Here is an 18,959-nt window from a genome sequence, read left to right on the forward strand (position 1 = left end):
TCGCCTGATTCCGATAAACGAGCGAAAAGTTAAACTAAAACGAAAATCGGATCAGGAATCGCGATCAGAAAAATCACGGATTTAATTTGAGAAAAAGAAAAATGACGAACGCCGATTTTTTTCTCTTTTTTTTGGCACGGAAAACGAGGCGCGACGAACCTCGGGCGGCGGGATCGTCGTCGTCGGCGGCGGCGGCTCCGGCGGCACGTGCGGATCGAGGCGGGGCTGATGGGCTGGGGCGGCTCGGGGCGGCGCTATTTAAAGGCTGCCCCCGGGCGGTGTCCCGCTCGGGTACGGCCCGAAGTCGGTTCGTTTTTTTAATTATTCCGCTCAGAAGAAAAATAAAAAGAAGGGTTAATTGGATAAATGCCACTCCAATTCTGGTGATTCAGAAAAATGCCACTCCAATTTGCAAACTTCGAAAAATGCCGCTCCAATTCTCGGATACATCTGTCGATGCCACTCTGGCCTTTTGGGCTGGTTTTTTACGAAAAAACGCTAACGTATACGCCCTGTATTTTCCGTCGGACGGAAATGCCCCTGCATCCATTTGGTTAACACGCACCGGTCCAGCCCCGTGCCTATCGTCTTCCTCGCATTCCTCTCTTCATTCCCCTCCTCTCTCCCAAGAACCCTAGCCACCGCCCTGCTCCCCCGCATCCCGGGCCTCCGCCCTGCTGCTCCACATCCCGGTGCCGCCGTCCTGCTGCTTCTCCCCCCGCCGGGCAGGAGCCCCAGCCGACGCCTTGCTGTTGAGCGCCCCACCACCAGCAAGCGAGCATGGCGGTGGCCATGCTGGAGGCCACTTGAATCGCGCATCCTCGAGTGCCACTGCCGAAGATTTGAAGTAACCCCGCAACAATGTCATCCCCGGCCCCGAATTCTCAGTAAGTTTGTAGAAAAAATGCTCAAGTTCCACCGATTTGTTGCATGTGTGTTTAGTTCTTCCCCAATTGTTGATGTTTGATTACCCATATGATTTTCATAGGTACAGTGGCAGCAATGCTTTTAATTTACAAATTGTTGTGGAGGCCTTTTTCTGTACAAGTCCTGATGGTAGGAAGATTTATGTGAAGGGGAGGAATTTGCTATGGACTGTAGTCGTAGAAAAGTTCAGCATTGATGCATTAACACGCCAGCTAGCTTTAGAGTTGAACATTGGCACTAATCAATTGGTGTCAGTTTCATATTTTGACAAAGTGTTGGGTGAAAATGTCAGGCTGTTGCATGATGAGCAGCACTACTTGATGTTTGATATGTATGCAGCTGAGCTGAAAGTGCCACTTAGTGTGGTAGTGGTGGATGTAATTGGGTCTAGTGTATTCAATGGTGGATCAAAAATTGCAGATTTTGTTCCTATTAGTGTTGTGCCTAATGATGATCCATATGGGCACTCAAAATTATGCAAATATAATCCAGCCGAATGATGCACAAGCATACCTCCAGACTGACACTACTAATTGTCCAACAACGCCAACTCAGCCTGCATCGCCTCCTATAGTTGAGAGTGTCACATCAGAGGTTGGAAGTACAAGCCAGCCTAATGTGCCACATGCTAACCAACAACAAGAACTTCAAAATCCTTCCACTGATCCATTTGATAACGAGGAGAGTATGTTGGAGTTGATGATGAACATCTAGTAGGTGTTAGCATTCCTGAACCTGCCGTAGTGCAAGCACTGGCTACAACACCTGATGAGAAAGCTGAAGATGAGGAGGCCGAAGATGATATGGATATCTCTGATGTTAAGCATCTTATCCAGCAGGAGGAAGAGGTTACTGACATGCCCATTCAGTACAATGTGGCCACTGATCCTTATAATGCTGACATTAAAGTGGGGGCTCTTTTTCCTGACATTGTAACCTTTAGAAAAGCAATAAGACATCACGCTGTGGTAAAAGACTTTGAGCTAGCTAAAGTAAGGACTGATTCTACTAGATTCATGGCTAATTGCTCATATCCTAGTTGCCCTTGGCGCATTCACGCATCGAGGTTGCGTGATCAACAAGTTGTCATGGTATGCTTACTCATGTTGTAATTATTTGTGCATTTTCTCACCTTTCTCTTATGACTATTATATCCTACATGTATCCTGTTTTTGTGTGTGCGAACTAATCATGGCATCTTTGTGCAGATAAAGAAGATTCCCTCTGAGCACAATTGCCCTACTACAAAGCTTGTAGACAGCAGAATGGCAACACAAGGTTGGGTTGCAGAGAAGCTTGTTGATTGGGTGAAGAAAAACCCAGGAGAGGGAGCAAAGGCAGCGAAAACTAAGTTGGAGGGTGACTTCAACTTCAAGCTGAAGTATTCCAAAGCTTGGGCAGGTATGAAGATAGCTCTGGAACAAATGCATGGTAAATATGAGGATAGTTTTCAATTGTTGTTCAATTGGAAAGCAGAGATAGAGAAGAGATGCCCTGGTAGTATTGTTGAGATTGATTTGGTCAAGGAAAAAGATAAGTACTATTTCAATAGAGTCTTTGTAGCTTTCAAACCCTGCATAGATGGTTTCTTAGCTGGATGTCGACCATACATAGGAGTAGATGCAACTGCACTGAATGGCAAATATGTTGGTCCAATTAGCATCAGCGACCGGAGTTGATGGACACAACTGGTTGTATTATGTAGCATATGCCGTATTTGATTCAGAAACTACAGAAAACTGGGTATGGTTTATGCAGCAGCTGCGCAGGGCTGTAGGATGTCCACCAGGTATAGTAATTTCCAGTGATGCTTGCAAGGGACTAGAAAATGCAGTTGACAAAGTATTCCCCGAGTGCGAATATAGGGAGTGTATGCGCCATTTATACCAAAATTTTATGAAAAAATTCCATGGTAAAGTGTACATAGACCATTTGTACCCAGCTGCTAGGGGATTCACAGAGCACAAGTTCAGATGGCATATGCAAAAGATATTTGAGGCTGATCCAAGTGCTATCGAGTACCTTGAGAAACACCACAATAGGATTTGGTATAGGTGTGCCTTTGGTGTGGATAGCAAGGTTGATTATCTCACTAACAACATTTCTGAAAGTTTTAACAAGCAGATCAAAGACTTGAAAGGGCTAAATTTGTGTGAGCTACTAGATAGGATTAGAGAGCTAATAATGGTGAAGTTCAATGTGAGGAGGCATGTTGGTAGGTATTTGGCCGGCATAATCTTGCCCGAGGTTCTCAAGAGGCTCAATGCACTCAGTAAAACAATTGGGCCCCATAAAGTGGCGTGGAATACCGAACATGAGGCAGAGATTACACTATATGATGTGAAAGCATATGACCAGAGGCACACTGTTGATCTAAAACAGAGAACATGCTCATGTCGGAAATTTCAAGTTTCTGGGCAGCCTTGCATTCATGCATTGACTTTCATTTGTTCAATGAGGGGCGCAAAGATTGAGTCCTTTGTTGATGAGTATTACAGCGTGGCAAAATTTCGAGCTGCTTATGCTGGGGCACTGCCAACCATGACTGATAGGACACAATGGGAGCAAGTTGACCTTGGATTCCTTGTTTACCCACCTATACAAGAGAAAAGGCCACCTGGAAGGCCCAGGGTTCAAAGAATTAGAGGATTTCTTGAAGACCCAGGAAGAAAAGTGGTTAAATGCAAAAAATGTGGTCGAAATGGCCACTTTGCAAAAACTTGCAATCTCCCTCCTTTAGTTATTGCAGAACCACCACCAATGGAGCACACTCCTACTAAAAGGTGCCATTGTACTTACAAAATTTGTTTACGTCAAATGGGTTCATGTTGCTAATCCATTTCACCTTTTTCTATCATGCAGAAAGAGAGATGCTACTGCAGCCGAGGAGGAAGTTGTGGAAGATGACGAACCTATAGCAAATTATAAAAGGTATAATACTAACTTATGTTCATTCTTTTACCACAAATTATATTTATGAACACACAATACTTAGTTCCGACATTTGCTCTTAATGTACCTGCAGGAAGAAGACTCCGGTCAAGAAGAAGACGCCGGCTAAAAAGACGACACCGGTCAAGGAGAAGACGACGCCGGTCAAGGAGAAGACGACGCCGATCAAGAATAAGACGCCAGCTAAAAAGACGACACCGGTCAAGAAGACGCCGGTCAAGGAGAAGACGACACTGGTCAAGAGGAAGACACCGGTCAAGAAGAAAAATACGCCGGTCAAGAAGAAGACACCGGTTAAGAAGAAGAAGATGCCGGTCAAGAAGAAGACTCCAGTCAAGGGGAAAGGCAAGCAAAGTGAAGGTACTGGAAAGGAGAAAACTGCAGGGAAGAAGAGCAAAAAACTGCAGTTTGTTACACCATCTACCAGTGATGCTGTTCTCAAGCCAACTCTAGGAACCAAGAAAAATCTGCTTTATTGGCTTGGGGGATGAATTTGCTTGAACTGGACCATGTATGTGTGTGTGATGCGCAAACTGGAGCTGGAACTTGTATGCGTGTGATGCTCAAACTAGAGGTTGAACTTGTGTGTGTGTGTGTGTGATGCTCAAACTAGAGCCTGATGGCCAAACTAGAGCCTGATGTGTGTTGCTTAAACTGGAGCTTAGCTATTTTGGTTCATCTACTGTTGATGCTCAAACCGGAGCTTTAAGACTATTTTGGTTCATCTTCTATTGATGCAAAATATTATGACCTGTCATCTGATGCAAATTATATGTATTTCGGCTGAGGTCATGTTCATTTTTCCCACTAACTTCATGCTTCCTCTACACAGTACAATCATGCTTCTTCTGCACAGGAAAATAACACATTCTTCATTACTCATAGAAATGTTACATCTTTTTCAGTACAGCCACTAGATATGCACACATTACAAGCATGATCTCATCATTTTTCTGCTTAAATCTGCACATCACACATACATTTTTGCATTCTCAGTCTGTTTACAACACACATATTTTTGCACTATCAATCTTCAGCTCTTCGATCTTCCATTGTGCAATCTTCATTCAGCAATCTTCAGTTCGTTCAAAGACAAGCAGCCTGCATCATTTTTCTTCCTCTTAAATTCAACAAGGCCACCTGCAATCTTCTCTTTCTTCTTACTCTTCAGATCATCTAAATAACAACGACGAGCTGCATCCTCCACCTCCAATGGCCCCGACAGCTCTCCTTGCCATGGAGGATGGAGTACAGGAAGCTGAGGCAGGGGGGAGTGAGGACAGAAGAGGCTGGCAGCGAGCTCCGGCGGAAGGACCACAGGAGATAGTGCAGGGGGAGGGGAGTTGTGGTGCCGGATTGGAAAGGCGGTTGGGGTGCGGCATGCCGGCTGGGACTCCTGCCCGGCGGTGAGAAGCAGCAGGGCGGCGGGACGAGATGCGGAGCAGCAGGGCGCGACGGACGGTGTGGGGCAGCAGCGTCGTGGCCGGGGATGTGTAGCAGGAGGGGCTCGGCCTGGATGTGGAGCAACAGCAGCAGCGCGGCGGCGGCGGCTAGCGTTCTTGGCGAGAGAGGAGCGGAAACAGGGAGAGTAGCAAGGGGAAGAAGATACGCATGGGCTGGACAGATGGATGCAGGGGCATTTCCGTCCGACGGAAAATACAGGGCGTATACGTCAGCGTTTTTTCTTAAAAAACCAGCTCAAAAGGCCGGAGTGGCATCGACAGATGTATCCGAGAATTGAAGTGGCATTTTTCGAAGTTTGCAAATTGGAGTGGTATTTTTCTGAATTACCAGAATTGGAGTGGCATTTATCCAATTAACCCTAAAAAGAAATACTAAACGGACTCTAAAAGTTCCGAAATAAATTTTCATGGGCTTCTAAAATCAAGCCGCACAAGGTGAACATTTATTTGGGCCCTAAATGCAATTTTGAAAAACGCACATTTTTCCTAAATTCAAATAAAACACCGAAAAACTCCGAAATAAAATATTATTTGATTTTATTATTAAATCCTCAATATTTCTTTATTTTGGGAAAGTCATTTTATTCCCTCTCTCATATTTTTGTAGTAGAAATAATTGATGATAAAATAAATAAAATCAAATGATCCTATTCTCAAAATTTGAGAAAACTCAAATATGAAAATAACGAAATCCCCAACTCTCTCCGTGGGTCATTGAGTTGCGTAGAATTTCTAGGATCAACCAAAATGCAAAATAAAATATGATATGCATGATGATCTAGTGCATAACATTCCAAATTGAAAATTTGGGATGTTACAAACCTACCCCCCTTAAGATGAATCTCGCCCTCGAGATTCGGGTTGGCTAGAAAATAGGTGAGGGTGGTCTTTGAGCAAATCTTCCTCTCGTTCCCAGGTGGCTTCATCCTCTGTGTGGTGGCTCCACTGAACTTTGCAAAACTTGATAACCTTGCTGCGAGTAACTCGGTTGGCAAACTCGAGGATCTTAATTGGTTTCTCCTCGTAGGTCAAATCGTTATCCAACTGAATAGTTTCCAATGGCACTGTGTCTCTCAACGGTATGTCAGCCATCTCCGCGTGACATTTCTTTAACTGAGAAACATGGAACACATCATGTACTCCTGACAATCCTTCGGGCAATTCCAACTTGTAGGCCACTTCTCCCATACGCTCCAAAACTCGATATGGTCCTACAAATCGTGGTGCTAACTTCCCTTTAACTCCAAAACACTTTGTTCCCCGAAGTGGAGATACTCGAAGATAAGCTCTGTCTCCGACTTCGTAAACTGTCTCCTTGTGTTTAGAATCCGCATAACTCTTCTGTCTGGACTGGGCTACCTTGAGCCTATCGCGAATCAACTTCACCTTCTGTTCAGACTCTTTAATCAAGTCAGGTCCAAACAACTGGCGGTCTCCAACTTCGTCCCATGATAACGGTGTCCTGCACCTCCTTCCGTACAAAGCTTCGAAAGGGGCCATCTTTAAACTGGTTTGGTAACTGTTGTTGTAAGAGAACTCTGCATATGGCAAATTATCGTCCCAACTAGATCCATAATCTAGCGCACAAGCTCTCAGCATATCCTCCAAAATATGATTGACTCTCTCGATCTGTCCATCTGTCTGTGGATGAAAAGCTGTACTGAATTCTAGCCTGGTACCCAAAGTTTCGTGCAACTGCTTCCAGAACTTTGAGGTAAACTGGTTTCCTCTATCTGATACGATACTCATTGGAACTCCATGCAGACATACGATCCTGGCCATGTATATCTTTGCCAACCTAGCACTGGTGTAAGTGGTCTTTACGGGGATGAAATGAGCTACTTTCGTCAATCGATCGACTACAACCCAAATCGAGTCATAGCCTGAACGAGTCCTGGGCAATCCCGTGATAAAATCCATGCCTAGCTTATCCCACTTCCATTCGGGTATCGGCAATGGTTGTAACAATCCTGCTGGCTTCTGATGCTCTGCCTTTACTCTCTGGCATACATCACAAACTGCTACATACTCCGCAATATCCTTCTTCATTCTGGTCCACTAGAAAATATCCTTCAAATCTAGATACATCTTGGTATTTCCTGGGTGAATCGAATACGGTGAGTTGTGTGCCTCTTGCAAAATCAACTTCCTGATCTCCGGGTCATTGGGCACGTAAACGCGGTCTTCAAACCATAGGGTGTCGTGCTCATCCTCACGAAATCTTTTAGCTTTTCCTTTGCTCAGTTTCTCCTTTATAGCAGCAATCTCTTTGTCAGCTTTCTGAGCTTCTCTGATTCTATCCATCAAAGTTGACTGAATCTCCAATGCTGCTACATAGCCTCTCGGAACTATTTCCAAACATAGTTCACGAAGATTTTCTGCTAACTCCCTAGGTATTTCTCCCGTCATTAACATATTGACATGGCTCTTGCGGCTTAATGCGTCTGCTACTACATTAGCCTTTCCAGGATGATAATGCAATTTCATATCATAATCCTTGATAAGCTCCAACCATCTCCTTTGCCTGAGATTCAACTCCTTCTGTGTGAAAATGTACTTCAAACTCTTATGATCCGTGTACACCTCACAATGGTTTCCGATGAGGAAATTTCTCCATGTCTTCAATGCATGCACTACGGCTGCTAACTCCAAATCATGCGTGGCATAATTCAACTCATGAGGTTTCAGTTGTCTTGAGGCATATGAAACAACTCTCCCTTCCTGCATAAGCACTGCTCCAAGTCCTCGACGTGAAGCATCGCAATACACCTCATAATCCTTGGTCTGGTCTGGCAAGATCAATACTGGTGAGGTAACCAAATGTTTCTTCAACTCCTGGAAACTAGCCTCACACTCCTCTGTCCATATGAACTTGGTATCCTTCTTCAACAACTCAGTCATAGGCTTCGCAATCTTTGAGAAATTCTCAATAAATCTCCGGTAGTATCCTGCGAGTCCAAGAAAACTCCGGATCTCTCCAACTGTTGTTGGGGCTTCCCACTTGGTCACGGTTTCAACTTTAGTGGGATCTACTGCTATACCTTCTCCAGATATAACATGTCCAAGGAATCCTACTTCCTTCAACCAAAACTCACATTTGCTGAACTTGGCATATAATTGATGTTCTCTGAGCTTTCCAAGTACCAAACGCAAATGCTCCTTATGTTCCTCTTCATTCTTCGAATAAACCAGGATATCATCAATGAACACTACGATGAACTTATCCAAAAACTCCATAAACACTTTGTTCATCATGTTCATAAAATAGGCAGGTGCGTTAGTCAGACCAAATGACATAACGGTATACTCATACAGCCCATACCTGGTGGTAAAAGCTGTCTTAGGAATATCATGTTCTCGAATCTTCAACTGGTGGTATCCTGATCACAGATCGATCTTGGAAAATACCTTAGCTCCTTGCAATCGATCAAACAGATCGTTGATCATTGGTAGTGGGTACTTGTTCTTGATCGTTACTTCATTCAATCCTCGATAATCAACAACCATCCTTAACGATCCATCTTTATTCTCCACTAGAAGTACTGGCGATCCCCAAGGTGAAGAACTTGGGCGAATATATCCTTTATCCAGTAACTCCTTAATCTGCTTCTTAATTTCCACCAAATCCTTTGCTGGCATCCTATATGGTCTCTTTGATATTGGCCCTGTGCCTGGCAATAGCTCAATCAAAAACTCAATATCTCTATCCGGTGGCATGCCTGGCAACTCCTCTGGAAATACATCAAGGAAATCCCTTACCACTGGTACTTCCTCCTGCACAACTCCTGTTAGGCAATTTACTTGAGTCCTCTTTGGCACATGCCGGGATACATACTTGATCCTTCTCCCTTCTAGGGTGGTAAGCAAAATTGACTTACTAGCACACTCAATATTCCCTTCATACTTTGATAACCAATCCATGCCTAATATCACATCCAATCCTTGAGATTCCAATACTATTAGGTCTGAGGGAAAAACATAGTTACCAATCCTTAATGGTAACCGATCACACCATAGACTAGCCACATACTCTGCTCCGGGCGAGGTTACTAACATGGGTGACCTAAGGGCTTGGGTTGGTAGGTTATACTTATCCACAAATCCTCTTGAGATGTATGAATGCGATGCGCCAGTATAAAAAAGAACGAGTGCAGTAAATGACTTAACAAAAAACTTACCTATTACTGCATCGGGCTGAGCTTCAACCTCCTCCATGCTAACGTGGTTCACCTGTCCCCTGTTGAAAGGGTTCGGCTTCTTCCCAGAACTTCCATTGCTATTTCCATTTTGCAATTCAGGACATTCATTGGCATAATGTCCGATCTTTGAACACTTAAAACAAGTGACTTGGCTTAAGTCCTTCTTGGCTGGGGTTGATGGGTTGGTGCGATTCTGGCCGTTGCTTCCTCCATTGCCATTACCATTCTTGGTGCCATTGTGATTGTGCGAGCTACCTCCTCCATGGGTATGCTGAAAATGTCCTCCCGGTCTAGGGGTCAAACATGGCTTCTACTGAGCTCCTGAATTATACTTCCCTTGTCCATACTTCCTCTTGCGATTCTCAATTTGCTGCTGCTTCCCTTCAATCATAAGAGCACGGTCTACCAACTCCTGGTAGGTGTTGAAGGTTGCTACCATCAACTGCATGCTCAGCTCATCATTCAGTCCTTCCAGAAACTTCTCCTGCTTAGCTGCATCCGTAGCGACGTCATCTGGGGCATAACGTGCTAGCTTACTAAATTCCTCCACATACTGGCCAACTGTCCTTCCTCCTTGGCGCAAGTTGCGAAACTCACGCTTCTTCATGGCCATAGCTCCTGCTGAAACATGGGTAGTACGAAAAGCCTGCTGAAACTGGTCCCATGTGAAAGTGTCTACAGGGAAAGTGGCTGTGAAATTCTCCCACCATGATGCTGCGGGCCCTTCTAACTGATGTGCGGCAAACTTCACCTTCTCCGCATCTGTGCATCCTGCTGTGGTCAACTCCCTAGTTGTCTTGCGGAGCCAATCATCTGCTACTATCGGCTCGGTGCTACTGGAAAACATCGGCGGATTCAGCCTAAGAAAACGGGCTAAGTGGTCAACAGGTGGTGGGTTGTTGTTCCCCTGATTCTAATTCTGGACTAGCAACTGCATCAATGTGTTCTGCTGCTGGATCAACTGGGTGAGCTCCGGTGGAAAGGAAAATCCGGGGTCACATCTCGGAGGCATCTGAGGGTTTAGAAAAGATGAGATATAAGAATAGAGGGGGTCTAAAGAGAAAACACTACCCATATGCACATGAGGCAAAACAAACAATTCACTTCAATCAATCAAACAAGGGCATACAATCGATCTATCTATCACAAAAGTGCTCGGACTACTATATTTACATGGTGGACTACTACTACTGATGAGGTGGTCTACTAGAAATATTCTTCGGTTGCAGACTCCATGATATCTGCTCCAGCTTCATCAACATAGTCATCATCGCTACTATCTGCTTCCGAGTCAGTGCCGTCGATGATGATGTAGTCTTCCGGGCTAATTTCCTGGGGTTCTTTGTCTTCATCTACTAGCGTAGGGTCTCCCATAAATATTCCAATCTTCTTGATCAGGTCGTCATTCTTCTCCACCAATGCTTCAATTTCCTCTTCATAATCTTCACGTGTAGCCTTGAGTTCTTCCTCCAGTTCCTTGATTCTAGTCTTAGCCTTCTTCAGATCTATCATGTCGGCACACATCTGGTTCTCGTGTCGTCGAATGTGCTGGTTTAGCTCCTGGATAAAAGCTGCAATTGATCTATCCTTCCTGGTGCTGATCATCTCCCAGTGTTCATCTCGGCGCCCACAAATCTGGTAGATAGTATCCTTGAGATCCTTGCGGTAGACTTCTCCAATGCGTCCCAAGGCGATGTGAGCTGCCATGCTCTTTCCTAGACTCCAAGTTGGTGCATCAAAAGAAAATTCTATGGGCTCAGTGACTGGCATGAACGTCCTTCCTGGAACTTGAACTTGAATCATCCAGCGCTCTTCTTCAGGTAAAGTGGCATTGTAGGTTCCCGTGAAGCTTGGTACTCCTATGTTCAGGTATCTAGTGACTTCCTTCAAGTGTCGCCCAAAGGGTGTATCTTCATCCGGTTGTGTGAACTTGTTCCTTGCATCCACCATCCTAAAGAGTAGAAAAGATGAGAGGTCATCAGAGAAGAGAGTGAATAGTGATCTAGGTCTTGTGCTTAGTGGTCATGTCCTACAGTCAGCGTGTGCTCTGATACCATCTCTGTAGCGACCAGACCTCAAACGGTCTGATCTCTGTGCTCCGGTGTCATCCCTGGATCAGTAATGCTGACACCACACAGTACTCGGAGGATTTATAGCAGAGTAGCAATCACACACTTATTACATCGAGTGTCTCAAAAGAGAACTTATTACAATAAATATGGCTAAAGGCCATCTAATAACGATAACAGCGGAAGGCTTGGAAGATAAGTGAGTCCATCAACTCCAACGGCATCACTGAGTATAGGACCACGACCTAAAAACTTCTTAATCATCGTCTGAAAAGTCTGCAACATTAACGTTGCAGCCCGAAACGGGTCAGCACATGGAATATGCTGGCAATGTAACACATAGAGAGTAATGGAATGAAACAGCTATACTATATGCATATTTGGCTGGTGGAAAGCTCTATGGTTACAGTTTTGCGTAAAGCCAATTTTTCCCTACTTCAAAGGAATAAAATTTATTTAACTATCATGGTGGTTGTTAAACATTGAGAATGGTTGACAGCATTCTCAATCCCAATTAAAAATCATCATTAAACATAACCCAACAAAATTAATTTAGAGTAACATCTTGAGATTCACATGATAATCCAAGTACTAGATACTCAAGATGTCCATAACCGTGGACACGACTAACCATGATTAGTTTATTACACTCTGCAGAGGTTTGCACACTTTTCCTCACAAGACTCGATCGCCTCCGTTTGGTTTCTCGCACTACAGGGTGTTTGAGAAGACGGATGACCGAGACATAGTCTTTCAGAAGCGCTAGCACCTTACGATCGGGTAGACCGTACCACCTACATCCCCTACATCTGCTAGTCTACCACTGTAAGAGTTCGCACAACTTAGTAAACTATGCTAGAGCCCATAATAGCTTGTGGCTGCACACGGAAGTTTCTAGTATGACTAGTCTCATGATCCCTTTGAGCCTGGGTGGCGGTCCAAAAGAAAACAGGCAAGTCCTGGAATACCCAGGTGCCTCAATCCATCCAGATGTGTGTTTAAGTTGCCACCTTAGATAAACCATTAATTAACAATCTCACATCCGTCATGGATTTCACTCATCCAATCCACGTCTACTGGCATAGCATGGCATAATAAGCAAACGTAGAAGTAACTCCCAAAGGTTTGATAATAAACAGGTAATAGGTACTACCTCATCTACTTCCCATCCCACAATTTAATTAGATCCTAATCATGCAATGTGTGAGGATTGATCTAATGCAATAAAACTGGGTAGTAGAAAAGGTATGATCAAAGTGTTACTTGCCTTGCTGATGATCCGCGAAACCTAACGATTCGAAGTAACAGGCGGCGCACTCCGGGTATTCTATCGCAGACAAACAAACAAGCATACAATAAGTACTCATCTAATGCACAGGTAAAACTCAAATAAGAGATCTAACCAGAAGGTTCAACTTAAGAACTCCGGTTGGCAAAAAAATCAAATCGAACGAAGCAACGAAAAACAAACGGCGAAAGAAAACAACTTCGTTCTAGTAATCTGGATCTAGGGCAAATTTTATAGTAGCAAAATCTTGTTTAAGTTGGTTAAACGGATAGAGGGTTTCGAGACGAAACTCTAGGCGCTTGAATCGCCTGATTCCGATAAACGAGCGAAAAGTTAAACTAAAACGAAAATCGGATCAGGAATCGCGATCAGAAAAATCGCGGATTTAATCCGAGAAAAAAGAAAAATGACAAACGCCGATTTTTTTTCTCTTTTTTTTGGCACGGAAAACGAGGCGCGACGATTCTCAGGCGGCGGGATCGGCGGCGGCTCCGGCGGTGCGCGCGGATCGAGGCGGGGCTGATGGGCTGGGGCGGCTCGGGGCGGCGCTATTTAAAGGCTGCCCCCGGGCGGTTTCCCGCTCGAGTACGGCCCGAAGTCGGTTCGTTTTTTTTAATTATTCCGCTCGGAAGAAAAATAAAAAGAAATACTAAACGGACTCCAAAAATTCCGAAATAAATTTTCACGGTCTTCTAAAATCAAGCCGCACAAGGTGAACATTTATTTGGACCCTAAATGCAATTTTGAAAAAACGCACATTTTTCCTAAATTCAAATAAAACACCAAAAAACTCTGAAATAAAATCTTATTTGATTTTATTATTAAATCCTCAATATTTCTTTTATTTTTGGAAAGTCATTTTATTTCCTCTCTCATATTTTTGTAGTAGAAATAATTGATGATAAAATAAATAAAATCAAATGATCCTATTCTCAAAATTTGAGAAAACTCAAATATGAAAATAAGGAAATCCCCAACTCTCTCCGTGGGTCATTGAGTTGCGTATAATTTCTAGGATCTACCAAAATGCAAAATAAAATATGATATGCATGATGATCTAGTGTATAACATTCCAAATTGAAAATTTGGGATGTTACAACACTATCAAAGCGTATATTCCAACTCTGAGATGCTTGCACCAGTCCATAAATGGATCGCTGGAGCTTGCACACTTTGTTAGCACCTTTTGGATCGACAAAACCTTTTGGTTGCATCATATACAACTCTTCTTTAAGATATCCATTAAGGAATGCAGTTTTGGCATCCATTTGCCAAATTTCATAATCATAAAATTCTTCAATTGCTAACATGATTCGGACGGACTTAAGCATCGCTACGGGTGAGAAGGTCTCATCGTAGTCAACTCCTTGAACTTGTCGAAAACCCTTCGCAATAAGTCGAGCTTTGTAGACAGTAACATTACCGTCAGCGACAGTCTTCTTCTTGAAGATCCATTTATTCTCTATGGCTTGCCGATCATTGCGCAAGTCAACCAAAGTCCACACTTTGTTCTCATACATGGATCCCATCTCAGATTTCATGGCCTCAAGCCATTTTGCGAAATCTGGGCTCATCATCGCTTCCTCATAGTTCATAGGTTCGTCATGGTCAAGTAACATGACCTCCAGAACAGGATTATCGTACCACTCTGGTGCAGATCTTACTCTGGTTGACCTACGAGGTTTGGTAGTAACTTGATCAAAAGTTTCATGATCATCATCATTAGCTTCCTCACTAATTGGTGCAGGATTCACTGGAACTGATTTCTGTGATGAACTACTTTCCAATAAGAGAGAAGGTATGGTTACCTCATCAAGTTCTACTTTCCTCCCACTCACTTCTTTCGAGAGAAACTCCTTCTCTAGAAAGGATCCATTCTTAGCAATAAATATTGTGCCTTCGGATCTATGATAGAAGGTGTACCCAATAGTCTCCTTTGGTTATCCTATGAAGACACATTTCTCCGATTTGGGTTCGAGCTTATTAGGTTGAAGCTTTTTCACATAAGCATCGCAGCCCCAAACTTTAAGAAACGACAACTTGGGTTTCTTGCCAAACCATAGTTCATATGGTGTCGTCTCAACGGATTTCGATGGTGCCCTATTTAACATGAATGCAGCCGTCTCTAAAGCATACCCCCAAAATGATAGCGGTAAATCAGTAAGAGACATCATAGATCGCACCATATCCAATAAAGTGCCATTATGACATTCGAACACACCGTTACGCTGTGGTGTTCCAAGTGGCGTGAGTTGCGAAACTATTTCGCATTGTTTCAAATGAAGACTAAACTCATAACTCAAATATTCACCTCCACGATCAGATCGTAGAAACTTAATTTTCTTGTTACGACGATTTTCCACTTCACTCTGAAATTCTTTGAACTTTTCAAATATTTCAGACTTATGTTTCATTAAGTAGACATACCGATATCTGCTCAAATCATCTGTGAAGGTCAAAAAATAACGATACCCGCCACAAGCATCAACACTCATCGAACCACATACATCAGTATGTATTATTTCCAATAAGTCTGTTGCTCGTTCCATTGTTCCGGAGAACGGAGTCTTAGTCATCTTGCCCATGAGGCATGGTTCGCAAGCATTAAGTGATTCATAATCAAGTGATTCCAAAAGCCCATCAGCATGGAGTTTCTTCATGCGCTTTACACCAATATGACCTAAACGGTAGTTCCACAAATAAGTTGCACTATCATTATTAAACTTATATCTTTTGGCTTCAATACTATGAATATGTGTATCACTACTATCGAGATTCAATAAAAATAGACCACTCATCAAGGGTGCATGACCATAAAAGATATTACTCATATAAATAGAACAACCATTATTCTCTGATTTAAATGAATAATCGTCTCGCATCAAACAAGATTCAGATATAATGTTCATGCTATACTAATCCCGAAGGTAGATGTAGAGGTAGCGTGCCGACCGCGATCACATCGACTTTGGAACCATTTCCCACGCACATCATCACCTCGTCCTTAGCCAATCTTCGCTTAATCCGTAGCCCCTATTTCGAGTTGCAAATATGAGCAACAAAACCAGTATCAAATACCCAGGCGCTAATGCGAGCACTAGTAAGGTACACATCAATAACATGTATATCAAATACACCTTTCACTTTGCCATCCTTCTTATCCGCCAAATACTTGGGGCAGTTTCGCTTCCAGTGACCAGTCCCTTTGCAGTAGAAGCACTCAGTCTAAGGCTTAGGTCCAGACTTGAGCTTCTTCACTTGAACAACAACTTGCTTGCCGTTCTTCTTGAAGTTCCCCTTCTTCCCTTTGCCCTTTTTCTTGAAACTAGTGGTCATGTTAACCATCAACACTTGATGCTCCTTCTTGATTTCTACTTCCACAGCTTTTAGCATCGCGAAGAGATCGGGAATTGTCTTATCCATCCCTTGCATATTATAGTTCATCATGAAGCTTTTGTAGCTTGGTGGCAGTGATTGAAGAACTATGTCAATGACGCTATCATCAGGAAGATTAACTCCCAGTTGAGTCAAGTGGTTGTGGTACCCAGACATTCTGAGTATATGTTCACTGACAGAACTATTCTCCTCCATCTTGCAGCTGTAGAACTTATTGGAGACTCCATATCTCTCAATTCGGGCATTTGCTTGAAATATTAACTTCAACTCCTGGAACATCTCATATGCTCCATGATGTTCAAAACGTCGTTGAAGTCCCGATTCTAAGCCGTAAAGCATGGCACACTGAACTATCGAGTAGTCATCAGCTTCGCTCTGCCAGACGTTCATAACATCTGGTGTTGCTCCTGCAGCGGGCTTTGCACCGAGCGGTGCTTTCAGGATGTAATTCTTCTATGCAGTAATGAGGATAATCCTCAAGTCACGGACCCAGTCCATGTAGTTGCTACCATCATCTTTCGACTTAGCTTTCTCTAGGAACACATTAAAATTCAAAGGAACAGTAGCACGGGCCTGATACGTCTCTGTGGTATCTACTTTTCCAAACACTTTTGCCCTTGTTTTGGACTCTAACTTGCATGATTTGAATGGAACTAACCCGGACTGACGCTGTTTTCAGCAGAATTGCCATGGTGTTATTTTTGTGCACAAATAAAAGTTCTCGAAATGACCTAAAAATCAACGGAGATTATTTTTGGAATATATAAAAAATACTGGAAGAAAGATCCACGTAAGGGGGCCCACACCCTGTCCAGGAGGGTGGGGGCGCGCCAATCCCCTGGGCGTGCCCCCTGCCTCGTGGGCCCCCTGACGCTCCACTGACCTTAACTCCAACTCCATATATTCGTGTTCGGGGAGAAAAAAATCAGAGAGAAGGATTCATCATGTTTTACGATTCGGAGCCGCCGCCAAGCCCTAAACTCTCTCGGGAGGGCTGACCTAGAGTCCGTTCGGGGCTCCGGAGAGGGGAATCCGTCGCCATCGTCATCATCAACCTTCCTCCATCACCAATTTCATGATGCTCACCGTCATGCATGAGTAATTCCATCGTAGGCTTGCTGGACGGTGATGGGTTGGATGAGATTTATCATGTAATCGAGTTAGTTTTGTTAGGGTTTGATCCCTAGTATCCACTATGTTCTGAGATTGATGTTGCTATGCTTAATGCTTGTCACTAGGGCCCGAGTGCCATGATTTCAGATCTGAACCTATTATGTTTTCATGAATATATGTGAGTTCTTGATCCTATCTTGCAAGTCTATAGTCACCTACTATGTGTTATGATCCGGCAACCCTGAAGTGACAATAATCGGGATCACTCCCGGTGATGACCGTAGTTTGAGGAGTTCATGTATTCACTATGTGTTAATGCTTTGGTCCGGTATTCTATTAAAAGGAGGCCTTAATATCCCTTAGTTTCCAATAGGACCCCGCTGCCCCGGGAGGGTAGGACAAAACATGTCATGCAAGTTCTTCTCCATAAGCATGTATGACTATATTCGGAATACATGCCTACATTACATTGATGAACTAGAGCTAGTTCTGTGTCACCCTATGTTATAATTGTTGCATGATCGATCGCATCCGGCATAATTCTCCATCACCGATCCATTGCCTACGAGCTTTTCATATATTGTTCTTTGCTTATTTACTTTTCCGCTGCTACTGTCACAATCACTACAAAACCCAAAAGTATTACCTTTGCTATCATTACCACTACTATCATATTACTTTGCTACTAAATACTTTGCTGCAGATATTAAGTTTCCAGGTGTGGTTGAATTGACAACTCAGCTGCTAATACTTGAGAATATTCTTTGGCTCCCTTGTGTCGAATCAATAAATTTGGGTTGAATACTCTACCCTCGAAAACTGTTGCGATCTCCTATACTTGTGGGTTATCAAGACTATTTTCTGGCGCCGTTGCCGGGGAGCATAGCTCTATTCTTTAAGTCACTTGGGATTTATATCTACTTATCACTATGAAGAACTTGAAAGATCAAAGAACCAAAATCTATCCCTCAACTACGAGGGGAGGTAAGGAACTTCCATCTAGATCTACACTTGATTCACCTTCTGTTATGAGTAAACTTGCGACACCTACACATGCTATTGATTCTGATAGGCCGCATGTTATTGATGATGCCACTTCTGCTTTGCATGATACTTATGATGAGACTACTTCTATGCTTGATACTACTGTGCCACTTGGTGAATTTCTTGATGAACAACTTGCTAGGGCTAGAGAGAATGAAATTATTGAAACTAATAATATTGATGAAAGTGATGATGAAGATTCCCCCTAGATATGAATTGCCTGTTGTTCCTGAGGGTTATGTTATGGATGAAGAAACTGCTAGAGATTTCTTAGCTTGCAATGATAGATATGATCTTAATAAATTATTAGCCAAGCTTAAAGAAAAATCCTTGAATGCTAGAATGAAATATGATCCTGCTTATGCTACTTCACATATCTTTATTACTGATAAGGATTATGATTTCTCTATTGATCCTGATATAATTACTTTGGTTGAATCTGATCCTTTCTATGGCTATGAATCTGAAACTGTTGTGGCACATCTTACTAAATTAAATGATATAGCTA

General features: G+C 43.2%; 1 protein-coding gene across 1 annotated transcript; it reads left to right on the plus strand.

Moving 5' to 3' along the window:
- The first annotated feature begins 861 nt into the window (after positions 1 to 861).
- Positions 862 to 3,933, plus strand: LOC125538514. The gene is made up of 4 exons (XM_048701799.1): positions 862 to 887; positions 2,136 to 2,328; positions 2,870 to 3,710; positions 3,790 to 3,933. Exons 2-4 carry the CDS (start codon positions 2,193 to 2,195, stop codon positions 3,905 to 3,907), a joined length of 1,095 nt encoding a protein of 364 aa, XP_048557756.1. The 5' UTR covers positions 862 to 887; positions 2,136 to 2,192; the 3' UTR covers positions 3,908 to 3,933.
- The last annotated feature ends 15,026 nt before the right edge of the window (positions 3,934 to 18,959 follow it).

The sequence above is a fragment of the Triticum urartu genome, chromosome 2 (assembly GCF_003073215.2).
Source record: "Triticum urartu cultivar G1812 chromosome 2, Tu2.1, whole genome shotgun sequence".
NCBI classification, from domain to species: domain Eukaryota; kingdom Viridiplantae; phylum Streptophyta; class Magnoliopsida; order Poales; family Poaceae; genus Triticum; species Triticum urartu.

Coding starts and splice junctions, on each gene's coding strand:
- LOC125538514 (XM_048701799.1), top strand. CDS start 2,193: ATGGCAACACAAGGTTGGGTTGCAGAGAAGCTTGTTGATTGGGTGAAG. Junction 2,329..2,869: donor GTATTCCAAAGCTTGGGCAG/GTATGAAGATAG, acceptor ATTTGTACCCAG/CTGCTAGGGGATTCACAGAG. Junction 3,711..3,789: donor GAGCACACTCCTACTAAAAG/GTGCCATTGTAC, acceptor TCTATCATGCAG/AAAGAGAGATGCTACTGCAG.